This window comes from Mastigoproctus giganteus, chromosome 7 (assembly GCF_048544385.1).
Source record: "Mastigoproctus giganteus isolate SK-2022 chromosome 7, ASM4854438v1, whole genome shotgun sequence".
NCBI classification, from domain to species: domain Eukaryota; kingdom Metazoa; phylum Arthropoda; class Arachnida; order Uropygi; family Thelyphonidae; genus Mastigoproctus; species Mastigoproctus giganteus.
In genome coordinates, this window is record NC_143581.1 from 60,494,939 (window position 1) to 60,514,670 (window position 19,732).

General features: G+C 35.8%; 1 protein-coding gene across 1 annotated transcript in view; it reads left to right on the plus strand.

The window, feature by feature from the left end:
• LOC150082945 (uncharacterized) overlaps positions 1–17,212 on the plus strand; it is a 32,776-nt gene extending 15,564 nt beyond the window's left edge. Inside the window, exon 3 of the mRNA XM_090376928.1 lies at positions 16,707–17,212. Coding sequence (XP_090233054.1) covers positions 16,707–16,798 — 92 coding nt within the window. The 3' untranslated portion in view covers positions 16,799–17,212. The remainder of the gene's footprint in view (positions 1–16,706) is intronic.
• The last annotated feature ends 2,520 nt before the right edge of the window (positions 17,213–19,732 follow it).

Sequence of the window (19,732 nt, forward strand, 5' to 3'; positions counted from 1 at the left end):
CTTCTGAATCTGATTTTCCATTCATATTATTAATAGCTTTTCCATCTTCTATATAGCACCTGAACACTGTTTTGTGATCACTGTTGATCTTAAATGCGTTGATCCTTTAACATGTTCTTTTATACGTGCACTGTCCTTTGAAATAGTATTCACTGTTGAAGCAGCGAGACTTAAATCCCGTGCAACAGATGACAAACTTTGCCCTGCTTCTTACTTAATCATTTTCATCATCTTCCTTTCTAAATCAAATTTGTTTGGTTTCCTAGCACTGCCACCACTTGCACTTTCCATTGGTTGCTTTCCATTCATCATTGTAATAAATAAATAAATAGGAATGTAGAGAAGATTCTGAAAATTTATTTGTTTCTTATAGGATTGAAGATTTCAGTGAAGGGGAACACATTTTATCATAATAATGTAAAAACCCACACAATTCCAGTTATCAGGATTATCGCAAATGCAATTTGATCGAGTTTACTACCCCTTTATAATTAGATGTGCTAACAGAAGAGCCCAAAATGCAAATTGTTTTTATTGTTTTATGGTTGTGACTTCCATAAATGTTCTTTAGAAAAATATCAACAAAGCCGTTCAAAATTGATTCTTATAATGAAACATGATAATGATGAAAGGGTAGCACTCCATTATAAAAATGACCTTTTAGAAAGATGAATAGTTTAGTTATATAGCAAAAATTTCAACTTCCAAAGCCCTGGAACAAATTACCAAAATAACAATGTGTTATTGGGTTCACATTGCCATGTTTTCACAATACCTCCATTTATTCCTACGGGATGTAAAATATGTTTCCACGATTTTTTTAGGTTTACACCAGATCGAGTTTACTACCCCTTTATAATTAGATGTGCTAACAGAAGAGCCCAAAATGCAAATTGTTTTTATTGTTTTATGGTTGTGACTTCCATAAATGTTCTTTAGAAAAATATCAACAAAGCCGTTCAAAATTGATTCTTATAATGAAACATGATAATGATGAAAGGGTAGCACTCCATTATAAAAATGACCTTTTAGAAAGATGAATAGTTTAGTTATATAGCAAAAATTTCAACTTCCAAAGCCCTGGAACAAATTACCAAAATAACAATGTGTTATTGGGTTCACATTGCCATGTTTTCACAATACCTCCATTTATTCCTACGGGATGTAAAATATGTTTCCACGATTTTTTTAGGTTTACACCAGCCGGCGAAAACTTACATAAAGAAGTTGTGTATTACGCAGGTTGGGGAGTGCCAGTAGTCTACGTTAATGTTGAGTGTGTCACTACTACTGAGATACTTGTTATTGTTTGGTTTTTAGGAGCATTAGCAACTAAGGCCATATTGCTCCGGGGATATGCGGTGGTAATTCCCTGACTTTTCCACATCCTCCGTATTTGATGGTCACTGGCTTGAACCTTGGTCTAATCAAGAAGCACGTGCTACGTACTGCTGCTCCTGCCCATCTGGCTACGGAGGCGCCACTGAGGATTCTGGGGTGAACACCCCAGTTTAAATAAGTTAGCAAATGAAGTTGTAAATATACAGTAGACTCTCGATTTTCCGGGATAGATGATAAAAAACAAATCACGATTAATCCAAAAATACAAAACTCTCTGACATACGTAAGAATACGTTCCAGGACTTCTTACTTCGTCGAGTTTTACGTAACTCGGGAATGATTAATAACGTATTGCTACTATATTATTATTGACAAATCTGAATTCCACGCGATACTTGTTAATGTTTGGCCATTTTGATACATCTTTATTATAATGATTCCATAGAGATTTAACAGATGCACTGTTTTCAAACTTTTGAATAATTTCATGTTTTTGTTTAACTGAAAATGCAACTCTTTTGCGTTTACCCATCATTTTTGCGATTTCTAAGCAAAAAAAAAAAAAAAATTCCAACATCCCTGACAAATAACAAAACAAAATTTGTCCTTTTGTGCTGCAACGGAATACAACAAATTGATGTGACGCAGTAAAAAAAACTAAACATTTGGTCGCTCTCGTTTTCTTTTCTTCTTCTTTTTTTTTTTTTTTTTTTTTTTGAGAACAGCTGGGATTGCAAATGTGAAGACAGCTGGGATTGCGAGATAATAGATACAGTAATCTCCCAATGATATGACAGCTTATAATGCCGCGTGTCACTTATTTACGACTTGCAAAATATCTGTTTATACCTAATTCTAGTTATTACTTGAATTTTTTGATTTCTGGGTGTTTTTTTTTTTTTTTTTTTTTGGAGTCTTGAAGTGCCCTGGTTAATCTAGAGTCTGCTGTATGTTATAATCACACTGGTATCATCAATTGGTCTATTAAAATAGCAAGTAAATGCCATCATATCTCACAAAACTGGTGTTTGATTCATTTCATTCAGTGAATAAAGGATATCCACAAAATCACATATATCTCTCTGTAGACACACAATAATATGACTGTTCTAAATAAATGAACTTATACCAATGTTTTAATGCAAAGTTGGTCACAGTTACAAATATAACATGATTGACACAAGTGAAGGTTACTGTAACAAAGGAGGTTTCTGATATGAATTTGTAAATTTCATCAACTGTTCTGCAAACAAATGGACTGGAATGAAACTAGGTATTCAGTAGGTGGCAGTCTCTAATACTTTGTTTTAAGCAGACTACCAAATAGAATAAATTAGAATTAATTTAAGAGTATGAAGTGAGATGACAACAGGGTAATGATTGAAATTGTTTTGCCTTGCTAAAGAAATCAGTACTTAGCCATTTTTGTGATTGTACAAAAATGGACAGCACATCAGTGTGACTGTTATCTAAATTATTTCTGTATAGTTGGAATTGTATGTGAATACTCACTGACTACTGAAAATTCTGTTTCTGACTGTGTCAGCACATACGTGACCTTATAGAGATTGCTGTTCTACAGCAGTACCGGGCAGACACTTCTATGTTGTAAAATCTACTTCCATTTTTGTTGAAACCATGCAGTCCACTTAATTATTTTCTTTTAATTTAGTTGTAAATCACTCTGCCAAATATCCGAATTGCTGTTGATAGTTTTTTTATCTTAGTACTAACGTATCTGTGTATGTGCATATAGATCAGTATGCTTTGAGGGTTGTTTCAAGATACTGTATCTATTAATGTAGGAATTGTCATGAAATTTTTATTTTCAAGGCATTTGCATGTACATGCTGCCATCTCTTATCTTTGTTTCCAACTAATTGTACACAGTTTATAATAGATTGTAGCATGAAAATCAGAAAAGATTGCACTTGTTGACCTCATTTGTCTAATTTGAGTTACAAAGGACGAAATTAAATGATTTCTATGAAATTTGGATCCAGAATTTGATAAAACCAAATTAAGTAATACATAAAAAGGTTTAGAGGATATTACTGCATCAAAAAGTAGTAGTAGTAGTAGTAGTAGTGGCACATGATGCAAGAAAGCAAGTGTAGGAGCTTATGCAGCATCAGCCAAAAAAAAAATAAATAAATAAAAAAAAATAAAATCACACCATTCCCTCCAAATGCCTGTCCAGTTCCTCCTTAAATTTATTTAACATATCAAATTCCACAACGACAGATGGAAGTTTGTTCCAGCAATTAACCACCCGCTGGCTAAAGGCAAATTTCCGCACATCTATTCTACATCTGTCCTTTCTTAATTTGAACTTATGTCCCCGTAGGTTGGTAATCTGAACAAGTGGAAGGATCCCATCAGAATTCAGCGTGCTCAACCCATTCAAGGCCTTATAGACCTCAATCAGATCACCGCGCAGGTGCCTAGTCTCCAGCCACTGCAATTTGCAGAACTTAAGCCTCTCTTGGTAAGAGAATCCCTTCATTCCCCTCACCAATCGTGTTGCTCTTCTCTGTACACGCTCAAGCAAATCTACATCCTTCCTAAAATAGGCCTCCAGACCTGTACGCAGTACTCAAGGCGTGGCCTGACCATTGCCTTATACAGAGGGACAATCACCTCCTTTTCCCTGCTAGCAAAATTCCTATATATCATTGACAAAACCCCATGACCCGCCCTAGCAGCCTGTCTGCACTGCTCAGAAAACTTCATATCTGACTGCACAATTACTCCCAGGTCTTTTTCATTTTCTACCACCTTAAGTGTAGTACCACACAGTTGGTACGTTTCTCTGGGGTTACTTCTACCCATATGCAGTACTTTGCATTTGTCAAGGTTGAACTTCAGTTGCCACTTCTTAGCCCATCTGCCCAAATTATCTAGATCCTGTTGCAGTAGCACACTGCCATTACTGTCATTAACAACCCTGCCAACCTTTGTGTCATCTGCAAACTTCGACATTAAGCCTGATATACCTTCATCAATATCATTGATAAATACACAAAACAACAGTGGACCCAACACCGAACCCTGTGGGACTCCACTAATAACATAGTCCACGAAGAGCAGCACCCATTGATTACCACCCTCTGTCTTCTCCCACTTAACCATCCTTTTATCCATTGTAGCAACTTACCCTTAATACCATTCTGCTCCAATTTGTACAGTAGTCTTCCATGCGCAACAGTGTCAAAAGCTTTCCTGAAATCCAAGTATATGATATTAAAATTATTTTTTGCATCCAGTTCCTTTGTGACCACATCATAATAACCAATCAAATTTGTCAGACAAGACTTTCCCTTAACAAACCCATGCTGTGTTTGAATTATTGCTGCAGTCTTGTCTAGATGATCCTGCAATGCATCTTTAACCAGCGACTCCATTATTTTACCCGGAACAGAAGTTAAACTAACTGGTCTGTAATTACTCGTGTCACCCTTCGATCCACCTTTGTGAATTGGGGACACATTTGCACATCTCCAGTCCGTGGGAACCTCCCCTGAGTCCAAGGATGCTCTCATAATTATGGCTAAGGGTTTGCTTAGTTGCTTTGCCGCCTCCTTTAAAATAACTGGATAGATCCCATCCACCCCAGGTGCCTTTCTTATGTTTAACTTCAACAATTTCTCCTCCACTTTGCTCTCAGTTATTACAAAATCATTAAGCACACTGCTACAATTTGATAACCTTCTTCCATTTTCAAATTGTAATAATTCCTCACGTGTGAATGTAGATGCAAAATACTCATTCAGTTTGTTTGCTATCTGAGCAGGATCATCAACAGTCGAACCATCGATGTCAAGTGGACCAATCATATTCATCCCCTTCCTTTTAGAGTTTATATAAGTAAAGAAATCCTTGCTGTTTTTCTTAGCATCTTTTGCCAAAGATTTCTCGTAATCCGCCTTCGCCTGCCGAACCTCCTTTGTGACCCTCCTTTGTGATCTGCCACAGGCTTCTGCGTCACCTGATAATTTATATGCATCCCATGCATTTTTCTTCTCTGTCACGAGTCTCATTAGTTCATTTGATAACCATTTAGGCCTAAACCTTGAACGATATTTCTTAATCGGTATATAAAGTCTAGTAGCTTCCACGATTAATTCTTTGAATGCTTCCCACTTAGAATTTACTGTTTGTAACATCGTCAGTTGATCCCACTGTACAGAATTTAAAAACTGTCTGAGACCACTGTACTCCCCTTTACGGAAGCAAAAACCCTTTCCTTTACCCCTGATGGTAATTAAATCTTTAAGTAAATCCCACTTCAGCACACTGTGATCACTGCCACCTAGTGGTTCCTTTATCTGCAAATTCTTAATACACGAATGATCACTGCTGATAACCAGATCAAGAGTGTTACTTTCTCTGGTTGCCTCTCGAACATGCTGCTGCAGAAAACAATCATCCAATAAATCCACAAAAGTCTGACTAGTGTGTGAGTGACCAACCCACAAGTTCCAGTCAATATCTGGGAAGTTAAAATCCCCCATTATAAGACATTCTGATTTACTGGCCCACTCTATTTCTCTGTACAATTGTTCATTGTACTCATTCAAGTCATTAGGCCTATAACACACTCCTACTCTTATAATAGGTTAAGTAATATTAAGTAATAATAGGTTTAATTTTTTTATACTACTTTTCAATTTTGAAAATTTTATTCGAGTTTTGGATAGTAAAGTCGAAATGAGAACATAATTTTAAAGCATTTTGTAAAGTTCATTTTTACAAAATTTTAGAATTCCACAACAAAAACGCACATCACAGAGCCCACTACTATCAAAAATTTGCTGCATAGGACCCAAAACTACATAAGACAATGCATTGCTGAAAGGGATAAGGTTTCTGTACAGTGATAGCATATAACTAATATACGTGATATTAGTTATATGCTGTCACCGTACAGAATTACATAACATTGTTCAAATGTCAAAAATCATTCCAGTCTATTGTGGGCGGGTGGTTGTGCCAGATTGTAAACAAGAATATATATATATTTTTTTTTTTTTCCCCTGTTATTGATGTGTGAACATCTTTGGCGGCACCTACTAAATTTCGGATAGTTAGTAGATACTGCCAAAGATGTTTACACATCAAAAATCATTCCAGTCTGTTGTATGGTCATACTAGAGTATAAACAAGAATTTTTTTTTTTTTTTTTTCCTGTTACTGATGTGTAAACACCTTTGGCAGCACCTACTAAATTTTGAACAGTAGTAAAATTAATTTGTCATGATTTTGCAACATGGAAATAACTTCATTTGATGTCATTTCCATTTCATGACAAAGAAAAATGGAGTCGGGAGACTCCTCTCCCCACTCCATTTTTTGCACAAAGGATCATGGGAGATTATATTTGGATGTACTCAGAGCTGCCATAAACCAGCTGGTTGTAGAGAAACATTTGTAATTCGGGACATACCACTTAGGTGGCTTTGGGCTAACCATTGCTACCCGTTGCAGAAACCTTTTGGTAACCAGAGAAATGGATGTCTTGCAAAATTAATCTTGTAAAGTAAAGCAAAATTTAAAATAAAAAATAATAAATAACATTGTTCAACCAGCGCGAAGCACCTTGGGAAAGGCAAAAATAACAGAGTTAGGAGAGGAGATCATGCAAAGGATCATGGGTGTGATCAGAGCTGGCATAAACTAGCTGGTTGCAGAAAAATGTTTATGATTTGGGACATACCACTTAGGTGGGGGGCACCTGTTTCTCTGCCCCCTGACTCCCATCTCTAGCCAAGAGATGGAAGGACAACTGTCAGATGTGTCAGTGTTGTGGACCCCAGGTTTTCCCCATTTGCCACTTAAATGCATCTGTCCGGTCATACACACCCCACATGTATGACCGGACATGGCTTTTGCCATGTCCGGTCATACATGTGGGGTGTGTGTAAGAGTTGATGTGTTCTGCTGCTGTGTCATATGACTGGCATTTGGCATCTTAGCAGGCATGGAGAATCCAACACCTGGTCAGATGCTCCCCATCTCTCATCCTTTGCCACCTGGAGGCTTGCCATGTTGTACACATCTCATGCTGTGTCTGCCAGAGACTGGCTCTGGAAGGGCCCTGTGAAGGAAAAGAGAGGGAGTGGGGGGAAAGATAAGAGTAAAGATGGAGGGCTTAAGAAGGAGGCTCCCCCCAGAAAAGGAAGTTAGTAGGGGAAGAATGGAAGATAGGACAGTGCAGTCTCACCCAGGCAGCAAGCTTCCAAGGTCAGCAGTAATCCCCCCCGATGGGGGTCAGCAATGGGCATCTCGTCCTGGTACATGGGTGATATGGAAGGACAAACCAGGCAGGGGGTGGGGGGGAGATTATGCTCTTAAGAAGCATATTAAACCTGAGATAGTGCATCTAGTCAATGTGGGTAACCAGACAATTTTGAGACAGTTTGTTGTGACATAAGCACTGTGAAAATGAAAATGAGAGTAGGACAGTGTTATAAGCCTAATGACTATGATGAGTATAACAAACAACTATGCAGAGAAATAGTGGGCCAGTAAATCAGAATTTCTTATAATTTTTGATTGTAAATTTCCAGATATTGACTACAACAAAAGGAAGCAATACTCTTGATCTGATTTTCAACAGCAATTCTTCATGTGTTAAGAATCTGCAGGTGAAAGTGATCACAGTATACTGATGCGGGATTTACTTAAAGACATAACTGCTGGAAAAGGCACAGGGAAGGGCTTTTGCTTTTAAAATGGTGACTACGGTGGTTTCAGACTTGTGGCAGAGAACAAAATTGTGTGGGATGCATATAAATTATCAAGTGATACAGAAGCCTATGGTAGATATAAAGTAGCCTCTAATAAAGTCACAAAGGAAGTTAGGTAAGCTAATGCACATGATGAGAAGTCTCTGGCAAAGAAAAGCAGCAAAGACTTCTTTACTTATGTTATCAGAAAGGGGTTAAATCACATTGGTCCATTTGATGTTGATGGTTTAATTATCGATGATCCTGCTCAGGTTGATACTAAACTGAATAGGTATTTTGCATTTACAGTCACACATGAGGACTTCTTTAGGGAAGGGAATGCCAGTGTTCATCAAAATCTAACAGGGAGCTAAATGATATTTTGACAACTGAGAAGAAAGTGGAAGAAAAATTGTTGAAGCTTAACATAAAAAAAGGCACCTGGAGTGGATGGGATCTATCCAATTATATTAAGGGAGCAAACGTCAGTAAATCCTTAGCCATAATTATGCAGGCATCTTTGGATTCAGAAGAGATACCTATGAACTGGGATGTGCAAATATATATCCAATTCACAAAGGGGAATCAAAAGGCGACATGAGTAATTACAGACTTGTTAGCTTAACTGAAGTTTGCTTTCAGCCAGCAGGTGGCTGATTTTTTTTGAAAATTGCAATCTGTAGTTGTAGAGATAGGGAGTTTGAATAAATTCAAAGTTAACAAATTATTGGAGGTGGGGGGTTGGTTTTTTTTTTTTTTTTTTGTGATGACACTTTATAGCTTGATTTCTTGCATCGTTTTCCACTACTAATACTACGTTTAAAGTAGGGTTTAAAAATTAATTCAAAAGTTTTCAGGTGCATTATCATACATATGCATAAGTGGCCTGTTATCTTTACCATATCCATCTGCATGTAACGACTTGAATTCCATTGAATGGATTTTCATGAAATTTTATATTTGCGCCTTTAAAAATATTTGTTGGGCATTCCAAATTTCATTAAAATTGGACAGATAGATGAAGCAGTTAGTACTTCCATACAGTTTGTATGTAAAAAAGAAATTCATAGATTAAATGTATTTTTGTGTAAGACTCAAGAATATGATTATCACTGGTGAAGAGATACATAGAGAGAAGAGGTTTAAAAAATTAGAATAAAAAAGAAGAGTAATAAACATTATACTCTAATTAAACTGAACAAGAGACAAGGTATTCTTGTATTGATTGCGGCCTCCAGGGTTACCCCTATATACTGCTGTAGCATCTGTAGGTTATTTATAGCCGGTAAGTGTGTGTGTGTAAGTATATATGTGTGTTGTGATGGTTGTTGTTTGCCGGCCCTGGAGTCTTAGCAGCCAGGAGGCAGGGAGCAAGCTACCTGCGTCCCGACTCCCGTCCCTAGCCACGTGGAGGCTCTCCAGGAACTATCTAAATTCTAAGTGGGATTCCAACAAGTGGAATCCCGGTTATAATAAATAAGGAATAGGGAGGATAAAGCAGGAGAAAAGAAAGTAGAAGAAGAAAAGTGAGCAAAACACTCTCTCAGGAAAAAGAAGAAATAGGAAAGAGGAAAACACTAGTTGGAAAATCTAACAAGCGAGAGAGCTTGAAGAGGTAAAATTTTGAAGCCTGAAGGCTTGTAATTTTGAAAGAAAGATTCTCCTAGCCGGGAAGGAAGCCCAACCTGCACCGACAAGGGGAAAAAGAAGTCTCAAGGAAAGAACATAGGTAATGTACAAGTGGCTATTAAATAGCCACTTAAAAGAATAAATTAAGTTAAATAATAAATACTTATGTCACCGATATGAAACATAGCAGTAAACATATTAACAAATTACACTGCATAAGCAGAAAGTAAAATATACACTATTTACAAAATAAGTAATTAAAATCTTAGCTGAAAAACTAGTCAACCAAGAAATTAACAGAAATAGTCAATCAGAAGAAATGCAGAAACATATATACAAAACACAAAGAGACAAACAGAACTCGCCCAAGGCAAAGATATGCCAAAGGCAAAACCAATAAATACTGTACAAATAAATTAGTTAACCGAATCAAAAGCAATTCTAAATTTAAATCTAAGTATAACAAATCAAAATAATAAGTTAAGTATTAAACAATAATTAATGAATATGCAGAGAAAATGTCTCTGCACAAGTAATCTAATCTATAAACATATGTACATAACCAGCAAGTGCAAAGCTGCTACCACAAGCTGCGAAAAACAAAACTGTTTCAAATAACAAGACACGTAGAATTAACAATAATGCATAGATAAGCATTTAAAAAAAAAAAAACTCAACCTGCAGGGCTGAACAAAAGCTAAAACTATACATTACCACTGCAACTGGCAGTAGAAAAGAAAATAATGGCAAGACTGGAGGAGAAGAACGACGCCTCCAACCAGTCAGCCAACAAAGCAATTGGATCTAGAGGTCCATCGCACCCCTCAGAACCAAAACCCATTTACAACTAAAAATGCTAGACCAAGAACTATATGGTACTAGCAAAAACCCAACTGATTGCAGTTGCAATCAGGCAGGAAAAGAAAAATACAACAAATAATCAGCCCCGCGGGAAAACAAAATTAAATCAAAACGCAAGCAGCAAGAGAAGCAGCCAGCAGCCCCAGCAGTAAAACAGCCTAGAGAGGAAAATCATCTCACTCAACCAGAACAGCCAACTGAAGGTTGGATCTGAGCGAGCAGGGAGAAGTCCATCCCACTCCTCAGAGCCAAACAGACAACGCAAGAATAGAATAACTGTCTCTTCAGCATAATAATGAGCTAACTACACAAGTAATGCACAATATAAACATTTAAGATTAACAACTGCTGATTCAAAAACACAATAAAATCAGTTACTCTCAATTCTGAGAGCAAACAGCAAATCAAACAAAAAGCACCATGATATTAACAAGATAATTACAGTATTTACAAAATACATACAATTTAACAGAAAATCATTTCAGGCAACCCGGACAGAGTTCGAAGTGGGAGAGGGGAGGTCCATCTCACCCACTCGGCCAGGCGAAACCTGAAACAAGTCTCCAGAAAAGACGCAAAAACTCTGCGTCCAAAACACAAGGCAATTTAAGCAAGGAAGAAACTTCTCTTAAAAAAAAGATGAATACAGTAATATATATAAATATTAAGAACAAATAACGAAATCAAGGGTTATTCCTTGATAAAGCCACTCTTCTCCGGAAGACACTATTAGCAAAAGAAGAGAAGGTAGAAAGAGTCCGCCGACCCAACCAGGCGCCAAAAATCATTTAAATTATATACATTTGTACAGATAGACAATTGTTGTCTTAAATCCACATATAAATTACAATGTAGGACAATATGTTCAACCGTCTCCTCAGAGCCACAAGAGCGGAGAGGGGACGAGTCCAAATCTATACAAATGAAAATTAATTCCATGTCCCGTGATTAAGAAAGTGGGAAATAACCCAAGTTGAAGCCAGTTAAAATTTTTATCTTTAATAAAAACACGAGGAAAGAAAGCGTATGTGACTCTGCCGTGAGAGGAATCATCCCAAGAGTGTTGCCACTCTTCCAAAGCAAGATTGGAAAGCCTGGCCAGATCAACATTTGTAGAGTTCTCATAATTATTAGCAAAATCTCCCACCGAGGCAGGAGAGAGAGATTTCCTATGGTAAGACAAGAAATGCAATATAATTTCCAGGTAGATAGGGAGACGACCATTAATAACAAGCAGGGCATCAGTAGAAACAGTTCTACATGCCCTGCAAGTATACAGAAGGAAGGAAGGACCGCTGTGCCTGCAGAAGGTATTTTTGGACCAGTGAATTAAGAATTCTGAAGCGCCGGCACCATAGCAGACGATGGGGATGAAGATACACTTGTAGTAAAGACCAAGAGAAGACGACTTAAGATTCCAGAGAGAACGGGCAAGACGCAACAGCCAGCCGGTAAGAGAACGGATTTTCTGTCAAAGGTACTTACAATGGGGAATGAAAGATAAACGATCATCAATCGCCACCCCAAGGTATTTATATTCACTTTCCAATTTAACAGCCTGGTCAAAAATTTTAACCACAGGGGGGCAATTACGATTCAGTAGGCCTTTCAGAAGAACCTGTTTAGTTTTAGGGACTGAAATGGAGAGTTTATGGGGGGAACACCACATGTGAAGATCATCCAAGATGCGGTTTGCTTTAATTTCCAATTCAAGACGAGAATTCCCAGGTACAAGCAAGGCAAGATCGTCGGCGTAGGCAATGTTGAATATCATCATGAGGGGCATTTAGCCATCCATCAAGGACCATGTTCCAGCAAACAGGGCCAAGAACGGGTCCCTGAGGACAACCCCTAGAAACCAGCCTCGTAACCGAGCAAAAACCGGAGGAGACCACAAGGCTTCTATTATCGAAATAACTAGAAATGAGTTTGTAGATAGGACAGGAGACCTCGGCCTCCCGAAACCTCGCCAGGACACTCTGCCACCATAAGGTGTCAAAGGCCCCTTTGAAGTCTACAAAGAGACCGAGAACGTATTTAGAAGGAGATGCTCGGTCAGTGCCCAGGAGAATTAAACTGAACAGCAAAGTTTATAGAATGTAAAACTATACAGTTTTATTAAGTGTTCTCTAAAGTTATATTCTTAGTCATTAATTGATAAGGAGATAGCTGTATTCACTTTTCACTTCTATTAATCAGAGAAAAGAAATAAAAAAACATTTAAGAAGAAAAAATTATCAAGTTAGATAATGCATTGCATACATTATCTAACTTGTGATTACCAGTTAGAATTAGCATTGGTATATAATGCAAGAAAGCAAGCTTATACAGCATCAGTCAAAAAAGAAAAAAAAAACAACCCTTCCCATTTCACCCATCCATTTGCTCCAGATGTCTGTCTAGTTCTGCCTTGAATTTATTTAAGCTGTCACAGATGGAAGCTTGTTCTAGCAACCAACTACCCGCTGGCAAAAGGCAAATTTCCGCACATCTATTAATGTAATTTAATATTATTGAAAGATAGAAGTATTTAAAAATATATTTCATAAATAAATAAAAACATCTTTTTGCAGGAAATAGTAGTAAGCAGTATATGTAAGATTTTTGCAATCATGCAAAATATCAAAAATGTCCCTTTGTTTTTACATCATTTTTAGGTGTATTGACATATATGCATAATTTGCTTATTATCTTCATGTCCATCCTTCTGTCTGTCAGTCTCTCCTTCCATTCATCCATTCTCCTGCGTATAACAACTTGATTCCAGTGGACAGATTTTCGTGAAATTGTATATTTGGGGCTTTTAAAAAGATTTGTAGTCATTCCAAATTTCATTAAAATTAGACCAATAAAAATTTAACAATTATTTCCCTGCCCCATCCACATGTAATAACTTGACTCCCAGTGGATGGAATTTTATATTTAGATCTTTCTGATTGATTTTTCAAGCAGCCATCCAAATTTTACTAAAATTTGACTAATAGAAATCTGGCAATTATTATTTATTTATTATTATTTTTTATTTATTTTTTTTTCTACATATATATTATGGGCTATCTATATGCCATATATGGTAGCTGAAGCACTGGATCTTATGCCTATTGCCATGAGCTGGTTGGTGGTATGAATGGGCTATGTGATGGGTGCACAGAAATGAAATTTTCTTGATCATGCATAAGTCCTTTTTTATATATATATGTAAATAAATCATGAATTTACTGGTGCATTTAAAATATACGAACTGTAAAACTAATTTCTTTAACTCAGGAGGGCAGGGAGGTGAGGAACATTTTAGATTTTTGTTTTTTGTATACTTCATTAAGCAAAAGCATGCTATATAGCTCCTTGCATAGGAAGTACAGTTGAACCTCTGTATAACGAAATCAATCATTCCTTTGAAAAAATTCATTATAAAGAAATATGACATTTTCAACAATGAAAAATACTGTAAATTCAGAAATATAGCAAAAGATGAGAAAGAAGTGGGAATGAATAAATTTTTAAGAATTATGTCGTAAAATATTTGGTTATATTTTGTTGTACACTGGATTCTGCTGTTCACCATTCATATAAATGTTCGCATTTGTTTAAACTTTAAACACTCAGATATATTTTCTGTTACATTTGCACTGACGGTGCAAAGTTTTAAATGCTGCCAACATTTGTTTGGAAGGTTTAATATTGCTCTCATTTTCATCCAACTCATTGTCGATATTGTCACTAGTTTTTTAAATATGCTCCAAAATGTTGAAGCCACTCGGATATTCAGCTACTATGACATTGTTATCAACTCCTAAAAATCATCAAGAACAATTTCTCCACTGATCAAACATTGAGCAATCTTGGAACTCTTCCCAAGATTGCTCAATGTCTTCTTATAGTTCATCCCTCTCATCTCTGTTAATTAGCATTTTAGCAAAACCTGCTTTTGCGAAATAATTCTTAATCGTTGTGTTTCCGTCACATCTATGCACATCCACAAATCTATAATAGAATATATAGGTTGGTTGGTTTCTATTCTCGGTATAATTTTTTTCAGTATGCGCCTTCGGTAGTGCATTTTCAAATTCTTGATAATGCCTTGGTCCATTAGCTGCAGTTAAGACAAATTATTCGGAAGGAAGAAAACAAGCTTCACACTTGTAAGTTTCGAAATTACCGAGTGAAGGTAGGCAGTTGTCAACAATCAATGTGATTTTTCTGTTTTCTTTCGTCATCTTTCTATCAAAATTTAAAATCCACTGCTCAAAAATTTCACTTGTCATTCAAGGTTTTTTGTTGTAGTTGTAGTCCAACTCTAAAGACTTTGTTTCCTTTGAAACATCGAGGTTATTTACTTTTGCCTATTACCAAAAGCTTCAGTTTTTCATCACCAGCCATATTTGCAACCAAGTGTGTAATTCTCTCCTTACTATTTTTACCACCCAAACATTTATCACCTTTAAAAGTCAGTGTCTTGTTTGGCAAACATTTAAAAAATAGGCATGTTTCTTCAACGTTGAACATGTCTTTGGACTCATAGTCCTCCATAATTTTTTTCAAAACTGTTTCTTTCCAATGGGTATTGTCTTCTTCGATTGCAACTCCACTTTCCTCGGAAATAACTTTTTCGAGTAAGCCTAATGCTCTTTAAATTTGTCCAGCCAACGAGAACTAGTTTGGAATGTTCTGTGCCCCAGAAAAGATGCGTACTCCATAGCCTTTTCTTTTATTAATATCCCTGATATTGGCATGTTTTGGTCTCGAATCAACTTCATCCACTTAAAAACTGGTTCATCTACATCTTCCCAAAGGCATAATTTCGCACACTTCTGACTGAGTACCATTTCCTCAAAACAGTTTTAAAATCGAAACAGGGTTTTTCAGAATGGTTGACACACTACTGGCAGGAACGTCAAATTTTAAAGCGATTTCTTTTTTTTTAATGCCATGATCTACACTATTAAGCACTTCCACTTTTTCACACTCCACTCAAGGATTTCCTCTTAGACACTGTAAGGTTACTTGCACAGCAATTAAAACAGCTGAAATTAGGGACCACTTGCAGCTACCGTGTAAACAGAGACAGGTGAAATTTAGTGAAAGTGTAGATGACTCATTTCTTTGAAACAACAGATGAATTTCCAAGATAAAGGAAAATCCACTGCTCAAAAATTTCGCTTGTCATTCAAGGTTTTTTGTTGTAGTTGTAGTCCAACTCTAAAGACTTGTTTCCTTTGAAACACTCTCTCCTAATTCTCTAATATAAATGCATACGGTAGAAAACAGGTTGACAGAGCCAATGCCCACGTCGGGAATATGCCTTAATCTTTACCAATGCCTATGGATAGCTGACCAGCAGGACTTCTCAGCATAGTAGTGTATAAGTTGTATAGGTTTTACTTCTTTTTAGCCATTGCTAACACATTACTAGGCAAAGGCCTCTCCCAAACTTCCATCTTTTTATATCCCGTGCTGTGGTTTGTCAGTTTCCTCCTGCAGGGTTTTACAGGCACCATTAAATTTTAAAATATTTTAGCTCTTAATTCATGAAATTAAAGACTTTAGCTATTAAAAGCTAAAGGGATTAATGCTTAGTCCTTTTAGCTCTTAATTCGTGCTTTCTACAGTGTAGCTCTATTGCCTAAAGGCCAGAGGTGCAAACAATGCGTACCCAGATCTCTCAAAATTAGTTTGTTATATGGAAATTTTCTTCGTTATACAGAAACTATTTTCAATGTAATGACCAGGGGAAAATCAAAAAAGTTCACTAAATAGAAAATTTCTCTATATGGAAGTTTGTTAAAGAGAGGTCCGACTGTATGGAACCCTAGATCTGTTAATAGTAACCTCCGCCCCCCCCCCCCAGAAATACAATATACAATTGATCTCTATAAAAATTAATATTGCCACTTTTTGATATGTCTTATTTTAATTCTTTTATAATGATTTTTCCTCTACCCAGAACCAGCTTGGGGTAGTAAAGCAAGCAGTGCATAGAGGTATTCTGTAAAAAGCAGGCATGACAGCAACCTCTGTGGAGGAAGTCCTTCAAATGGTACTTCCACAGGGGTATAAGTATATCTGGAGTTTTTATGCCTGAAATTTTATAATTCATAATAACTTTAAACATTCCAGTAGTATTTTATAACCCTTAACTGTTTCTACTTGATGAAATGGGTCACCGTATAGATGACCTAGAGAAGAATATAGCTGATTTGATGACACAAGCAGGTGTTGAAGAAGGAGGAGATAAATGACATCATATCCTAATGTATTTTTATCCTATTTGAATGAAAAGGTATATCTTGTAAAAAATACGTAAGGTGCAGAAAAAATTGAAGATAATCTTGGCAAAGCTTTGCCACACGAACTGAGAAAGATCATTTGTTGGAGAAATGTAATCAACACTATTCCTCATGTTAAACTTATCTGTAAGCACTTCTAGAGTAGTGTAAATATTAGCAAACAGATAGTTTTGGTAGACATCTCAACAGTTTATGTGGTATGGTAAATTATGCTTGCTCTCTTTTTTCCTTCTGATAATATTTCAGCATACAGATGTGGTATGGTATAAATGTAACATTTGTTTTAAATGTTAATAAGATTGTATGTACTTTGTAGGTTCTTTTGTCTCTATTTTTCTCCTTATCTTGCTTTTGAATTGCTTTAGAAACTTTTAGTTAAAATAATTAAGAATATTGGCAGAAATTAAGGTTTCCTATCTACTTAAGGGTATTAACTATTTAGAAATTGAATATCTTTGCTGTTCTTTAGGAAATATTCTTTGTATTTTAATTATAGTTAAAATCTAAACAAATATCTTGCCATACGACTTTTAACAATTACAGAATCTGTATATTTTAATTTATCTTTGTAGATATTCATGTGGATTAAAAAGAAGTGCTTCATTTTTTTTGCATTCCTCAAATTATTTATTCAAAAAATAATTTGTAATACATATAAATTGTACTTTGTTTAAGTCAGTACAGCTTCTGATTAAATTTATATACCAAATAAATACCATCACAGTAAATGAATTTAACTGAGTAAGTGCCATTTTAACTTGTCTCATCAAATCCAAGAGTGTCAGAAATTTCATAACACTATAGTGGAGATTCTCCAAACCCTTAGAAAAGCTGGAATGAGAATTCCATTTACATGTTGTCTAGAAACCATGACCTGAATTACATTATCCACCAAATAATTAAAATCCAGTTAACACACCTAACTGAAACAATGAAAATGTAATATTCGAAGATATTACATAACCAATTATAATGCTAAACCTCTAGAAGTAATTTTTCTTACCTGTGATGTTCATTTTTATTGCAAATTCATGGAATTCTCAACATATGCTTAAACTTACTGTTATGTGAGCATGTGTTCACATAATAGATCTTACTATTAAGTGTTCTGCATATTGGCATATGCAGAACACCAAATACATAATAAGATTTAATTTTTTTATGGACATAACTTCTCAAATTCCAGCAAAATCAGGGATGCCGATTGAAAGTCAAAACTACACTGGAGGAAAATTGAAAATTCACTCATCACACTTGACAGCCATTATAATTTTTAAGTTTTTTTTATTTTTGGCAATTAGGAAAACATTAACATGTCTGTTACTGGATTAAAAATTCAGATTGATGAAGTGAAATGATGTTACTTAAGAGTGTATGGTTGGGTGGTAACAAGTATTCAACTTAAAATTTAATAATGCCATAGTGGCAAGAGAAATAAAAACTACTGGCATAGTGAGATGAAGCATATGGGAAGGATGAATGCATTTCTACTCTTTCTCTTATTTTCCTACAGAAATTGTATTTAAAGAGATAATTTTGAATCCCACCTCATATAGCTACACTTAGAGATGTCCACCTCTTCTTCCACATCACTCTGCACCTGTTTTATTTTATTGAGAAATTCACAACCTTAGAGCTCATAACAGTATGCAATACAGAATAAGAATTTGGAATAACAAATTTAATTAAAAAAATATAATAAATTACTAATAAAATAATAAACCAGTATATATTAAAAAAAGGTACAACTGCATAATTTGAAAAAACAACAGACTTGGAAATTAAAGTTCTTTGGATAACATTTCTTAATTTTAAACTCTGACAGAAGTTGACTTGCTGCCAAAACTATTTCTATGACATTTGCAAGACCAAGCAGTCTGTTAATGATGCTTTTTCCCATCTTGATATAAGAAGCATGATTGTGGAAGATACCTCTTTTATAGACTACTGCCAGTGAACAATTGAAGTGTATTTTTCTCTAGAAGTTTTGTTAGTGTAGTTTCCTGTCAGTAATTTGGTAAATCACCTTTAACCTTCTTAAAAAAAAAAAGAATTAAATAGTTGATTTTTGGCAAATTCTCAAAGTAGCATTATTTAAAAATATCTGTGTTGCATGGCAGCAAAGAGATGTGCCTAGAAGGATTTGACTTCCTCAAAAATGGGGAGCTGTTTGTAAAATTCTGCTTTTTAGCAGTAGGTGTGTTGACCACCCACAAACACATTAGTGTTTGTAATGTGTTTGTGGGTTGAAGGTTGAAACTACAGAAGATACTTGTTGATATTGGACTTGAATTTTAATTTTTGGGAAATACATAAAAGAGGAGATTGTTGCAAAGGCCAGAAGTGAAACAGATAAAAGAAGAGGAAAAGTTCAGTGATTTGAAGTTAGACAATGAATAAATGTTGACCTAGTTGAAGTGCATGTACATTGGCAGTCTCAGAGGGGCTCAAGCCCACTGAGACTGCCACTTATCAGTTGTCTCGGGGAAGGTGGGCTTGATTTCACCTCTGCAGTTCATGGTATAAATGATGATGAGGAGTAAATTGATGAGATACAAAAAAAATCACAAGAAATGCAGCTTGAATAACTTTAAACATATGAATATGTCTTAAAGACAGCTTTAAACGTCTCAGAAGAGTGCAATGAGGAAGGATAGGATCCAATGAATATGCTAACTTGATGAAACTTGCTGAAAAAGAGAGAGAGAGAGAGAGCACTGTTTATTCAACTGGGGTATCAGATGGTGGGTTTTTTTTTTTTTTATTTCAAGATGTAACAATATACATAACTCTATATGCTTGTCTTTTAGTATTAGTAGTGAAAAATGATAGTAGGAAGCAAACTTATATAGAGCCAAGGAAAGGGGTGAAAAATAACTTCCCACA